The following is a 6,087-nucleotide window of genomic DNA, read 5'->3' on the forward strand; positions in this document are numbered from 1 at the left end:
ATATTCCAGTCAGACCCCCATGCTCTATATGATGTCTATTAAGACTGATGTTTCATTGGAGAATGGGAAGTGCCAATTTTTCTCACACACTGTACAGTTGTTTCCCCGTTCTACAGGAACAGGATAGGACACACGGTTCAGTGAGGGCCCTGGAAAGAACTGACGCAACAGGCGTCGGGGGCCAATCCAGGGTGAAGACAACCTCATAGGCCTTCCCCATTATTTAGTCCATCCTTACCTCACTGATCCATAGGTGTCAAATCAATTAAGAAATAGGGAAATAATGAAACGACAACAGTAGACTCTTAAAACGATAGAACCATAGTGTTTAAACTGCTACAACCATAGTGTTTTGAAGAAATACTGCTCTCTGTTTTTCTGTTTTCTGTCTTACAGTGTGCAGATAAAACTTGATGGCTTTTTCAAGATCCATATGCAACGACCGTCTCATCTGCATATGAAGCCCCAACCTCAAGAAGACAATCAGACCCACTGCTGAACGAACTATCACAAAAGAAAATGAAAAAAATACACAACGCAGAGAATTCACGGACCCTAAATTGCATGTTTGTTTCTGTGTCAGCATGCAATTACAGATGAACAACACAGAGCAAGTTATATGTGCCTGTAACTTCCACCAGTTACAAGAATGAACTTTTAAGTGTATAAATTTGTATTTTGTGAGAGTTTTTTTTTAGACTCTCAAAGGGGCAAGTGAAGGAAACCAGATTTATTAAAATGTTTAATTTAGGTTTACATTGAATTTAGCATGTTAAGGTTAGGTATAAATTATGATTATCAGAGTCTTCTAGCAAAAGACTCTGGTCAGTCCTGTCTTACTGAAACTCTTGGAGTTTGTGTTTTAGCAAGAAAGTCCAGCCAGTCCTGTACTCAGGTCTCAGTGTTTGAATAGATATGCTGAGTGCATTAGGGTGGGCAACGCTTTCAGTCTAGAACCGGTTCCTAAACCTGTCTTTTTGGTTCCTGCCCCTAAATGTATATAAACTGTAAGAGAACATTTCACGTCAGACTTTGGTGACTGCAGCTACCGACAGCTCGTGTTCTCAATAAAGAATCCTGCTGAAGATAAAACCAAGTCTCCTGGTCGTTCGATTCGAAGTTCACAACAATATTAAGCATTATTCACATTGTAATTGTCATGCTGTACTTTTGCACTATAGCAAACTAACAACACTATAAAACTCCACAATAAAGGCTCCTTTGTTAACATTAGTTAATTCATTGGCTAATAGAGGCTGTGTTCTAGTTTGTGTGTCCTTCTCTTGATAACTTCTCTCCGTCTCAGATGAACATCATTGCTAACGTTACACCAGTGTCCTTTACTGGCAGAACCTGCGCTAGTTCAACTCACTGAACTACAATCATTTGAGTTATGCATCGCTCATGCTTGGGGTGTGGAATAAAATATTATAAAAATGCACTGATAAAGATGTAGTTAATTAATGTTAACAAATGAAACCTTGTTGTAAATGATGTACTTATGGATAATAATCAGTTGATTATAAAGTTAATAAAGATAAAGTCAAAGCTTTGAACAAGAAACACTTACTGAGACATCTCTTCTGCTCGATTCACTTCACCTGTATCAGACATTAAGCATTTTCAAAGATTACACACTTTACACATTCGTCAACAACAAACTCTGTCTGTGTGTGTGTGTGTGTGTGTGTGTGTGTGTGTGTGTGTGTGTGTGTGTGTGTGTGTGTGTGTGTGTGTGTGTGTGTTCAGATCTGTCAAACACACTGAGAAAAATCACCATGAGAAAGAGATCAAAATCATCCATCTGTTTTCTTTCCAACTCATTTGTTGTTTTTGAAAATGTCCTATTAGTTTATCTTTTTGAATTAAAATGCTTATTTTTAACTAATCAATTATCTAAACAAATTCATGCACAAATTTTAGTCAGATTTAGTCAGTTTTAATGAAGTCGCATCATTTCTAAAAACTACACTAGTGAAATAAATAAACAACCAAAATATATAATCATGAAATACTGCTCATATTTATATGCTCCATTTATTTTCCCAAGAGCTTCATTTCAATATGAGTTTACAAGGAACAACAGACTTTCACATCACTATAATGTTGAAACTATCAGGTTTATTTTGTCTGGGTCATTGTCTGTGATTGTCTTTCACTGTATGTCAAGTTTTCCAGCAAACTCCTTCAGTGTGTCCTGAAATATCCTGGTGGTTTCTCTTATTGAATTGATGAATATCAGTGTGTCTGATCTGGTTTTGTTGTTGTTGCAGATCTTCTTCAGTTCAGCATTTTATTTATAATTTACATAACTTATTTTCGGAATGCAAAGCATTATAATATATTATTAACAATCAAGAAGCTGCGTTCATTGCATACACAAGTCTAGGTCTAAATCTAAATGTTACGGGAAACACACTGGAAAAAACATGGAGCAGACTTAGCATTTATCAAGCTGGCTAGTGATGTGACAAACAATACACACTATAAAGTTTTCCCCTTTTCTCAAAAACACATAAAATAACAGTTAATTTCAACAATTATTCTCTCTTAATTCAGCCATACGCAAAGCATTCTGGGAACTAACAAGCACCGCCCAGTTTCAGTTAATGCAACACAAATCATTCATGTAGTCCAACACAAACGGATTAATATTTTAGATATTCTTCCAGAGAATAAACCCAAGTGTCATGCAGATTACATCCAGGAAAAGCATGTCAGTTTCAGATTACGATGGCGGCGGGAATGCAGTTCTGTCTCCCTGTAAAACAAGCTAAATGTGATACCGCAGCCATCTCCACAGATTTGTGACTTCATAACTGAAAATATGCAACCATTCTCATGTTTCCTTCCGTAAGTTTATACAGGGAAACCCTTATTTGCATAAAAACTTGATAAATCATCGTAAAGCATGAAAGAATCACTGCTTGAAAACCTCAGGGCATTGAAACTGTGTCCTACAGCAGATCCATGGGCTTCTCATCATAGATGTGATCTGACCTGTGATTGGACAGAACAGGAAACACTGAGGAGGAAATCAGCCGTAGAGTCAGAGGATGTGCACTGTGGTTTAAACGTCTGCATCATTTTAAAGTTGTTTGTGAAGGAAAAACTTTGTATATCCGCTTGATGTATTTTTAACTGCTGTTGTTTGATATGTTCAAAATAATGATCAAGCTTAAAAAGTTTTAGAACCGGACTTTACCCTTTTTTTCTGATAATTTTAAAATAACTAAGTAAAATACATTCTCTGAGTTGTTTTAAGAACAATGACTTTTTTTAATTTTATTTTTAGCGTTTTTAAATGTATGTGAAGGGAAAAACTCTTTTACTTGTTTTTACATTTCTTCTGTTAACGACCTAAAATGCACGAATAGAATAGTACTAAACCTTTGTATTTTAATGGTCGGCATAATTTTAAGTTGTGTGTGAAAGTGGTACATGCCTGTGTAAAACTGTTTACCACATACATTTCACGCTTTTAAAGTTTAAGACACATAGTTTCAATATTTTCTTTGTCCAAAAAAACACATTCTGAAACAATGGTTCATATTCCTCCATTGGTAGAGGTGAATTGTGCTATCGAAGAGTGAATAAATCAGTAATTTAGTGAATATTTGTTAACTTAACTAACATTTCTAAATTAACTAATGACATGTTTTAATGCACACGAGTGAAATTTTACCATTTTTTCTGATGTCTTTACAAACTGTACATGTATATGTACATAGCTACTCTAACTTGTTTTACACTTCTTCTGATAACATTTTAAATACTAGCCTATACCTTTTGTATTTTAACTGTAGGCCTATACATCATTTTAACAAGTTTTAATATTTAATTAGAGAAAAATAAATGTAACAGTCGAAATATTAAATATTTAAGGAATCAATCCCTTCAGTCGTGAAAGAGATCTGTCATAATTTACCATAAATAAACAAGTGTGACGCCTCTATTCAGATGGGTTGTCATTGGCCGTGACTTTATCGCTGAACACGCTGTGATTGGACTATCCTTTAATCCATATAAAAATGTGCTTCATGTTACAAAGTATTTACGTTAGTAATACACTAAGTTAACTATAAAGTGTCACTATATTGTGAGATATTACTCCTTGACTGAGATCCCAACCATAAGCATTTCTGCACATTCAAATGAAATACAGCATCATAGAGCAACAGAGATTACTTTACTTTACTTAACTAAGTTACATTAAGGGTCAAATCAAATAGAAATAGCACATTAATTAAATGACGTTAAATCATTTAGTTGTAACTTGTAACTTACAAGTTACAACTAAATGATTCAACCACATTTAGTCACTTTTCAAGTCTGGTATAAAGACTGTTGCTCATGTGGCTGAAATGTTCGCCCAATAGAGAAAAATAATGAAAATAAGAAAATAAGTAGAGGGAACACTGCTTACAACAGAGGGTTTATTTATTTTTTTTTATTTTTTTTTATTAAATGTAATTTTAAACACATTATTAGAGAATCAGTATCTAGAGATTATTTATTGTGATTACACAAAGTACGAAGCTATATGAATATTTGTGTATTGGTATTATATAAGGTTATTTGAAAACAACAAATGTTGAATATATATATATATATTCCCTGAACACCCAAACTGATACATGATTGACAAAATTAGAAGTATTCAAAGAACTTGTGCATCACATGTGCAATCTGTCTTGACATTACAGAGGAGATTCCTTGGTATCCACTTTGATATCAGTGTAAGTGACGCCTTTGTATCTGCCCTTGGTTCTGTACGCAAACACACTGCCGTTCTTGCAGGTCATCTTCACTGTGCCAGTGTAAGGCAGGTCAAAAGTGGCTCTGCCAATAGTGATGGAAACATCAAGCTTCTTCCATGGTTGCACCTCTACATTTGTAATCAGCTTTTCGGTTCTCTTTTCTGTGTTCTCCTGACCATAAGTGCCTTGAAATCCAATGGTGACACTGAATCCTTTAGTAACTTCAGCAACCTCTGGAACCCCAGCCTTCACTTCCATTTTAAATGTTGCAGATAAACTTGCACTCACAGACCATGAAGATTTCTTATTTATAGTCGTTGAGCTTTCAAGTGTTTGATTTTGTGTGGTGGAGGAGTTGTTCCTGTAACTGTGGGCTTTGATGTCTTCTACTTTCACCTTTGGTATCAGTTGGTGGATAGTGGGATAGTGGACATCGGTGAGAACTGTTGATTCAATTGCTTTGAGAAACATGAATCCCATGCAGTCAATGTCGGCACCACCTCTTCCTACAACTCCCAAACAATATCCAGACCCGACATCCATGGGATATTCTTTTTTTAAACCCCAGTCTGTCATCTTTGCAAAAAACTCTCCCCCCAAACTGGTCTTGAATTTGATGGCTCCAAGACGTGTTCCTGCTCCGTTCCCCCACAGGGAAAGTGAGGTGAAACACTCACCAGGTGAGAACGTGTACTCTTGATACGGTCCAGAACCTTCTCCAAAATTTTCAACTCTTCCATCTGAAAGCCAGACCCTGACACCCCTAACCTGCCATCCTCCCACCCAGACTCCGATCTTCTCTAAACTGGCACCGTTGTCCACACCAGTAAATGAGAATGCACCACCTCCGCCTCCACCAATTAGATGCAGATTTATTGTGTCGGACATCTTGGAATTAAATAGATCTGAAAGCAAAATCAGATAAGAATTAACATCAGCTTTAAAAACACACACACTGTATTAATAAAACAAAACCACATAATTGTACTAGATATATGTGAAATTACTGTGGGAAAAAATAATTCTCTGAACCCTATAGATGTACACCAACTGAGAAAGTCAAAAAGCGTTTATGTAGCATCATGTCCAGCCCTCCAGCACCCCTGATAATAGGCTTGTTGGACTTGAACCGGCGCTGCACAGACCGATCGGTGAATTTCATCAGAGTACCGCAGGAGCGAATAGAAAGTAGATGGCTCCTTATGCTTTTGGACTGCTCTTGCGGTACTTTGATGTCATAAACCATATGAACGACATAAATGAAGTTTGAATTATGTCCGACACACGACCAAAGAGACGACATTCTGATGAACAAATTGCAAAGAAG

General features: G+C 36.3%; 1 protein-coding gene across 1 annotated transcript; it reads right to left on the reverse strand.

Annotated features, from left to right (window-relative positions):
- Window positions 1–4,700: 4,700 nt before the first annotated feature.
- LOC308705737 (aerolysin-like protein) lies at window positions 4,701–5,648 on the reverse strand (the record flags this gene model as incomplete). The annotated part of the gene is made up of 1 exon (XM_081390905.1): window positions 4,701–5,648. One exon carries the CDS (start codon window positions 5,646–5,648, stop codon window positions 4,701–4,703), a length of 948 nt encoding a protein of 315 aa, XP_081247031.1.
- Window positions 5,649–6,087: the final 439 nt, after the last annotated feature.

The sequence above is a fragment of the Scardinius erythrophthalmus genome (genome assembly GCF_964197995.2).
Source record: "Scardinius erythrophthalmus genome assembly, chromosome: 2".
Taxonomy (NCBI): Eukaryota; Metazoa; Chordata; class Actinopteri; order Cypriniformes; family Leuciscidae; genus Scardinius; species Scardinius erythrophthalmus.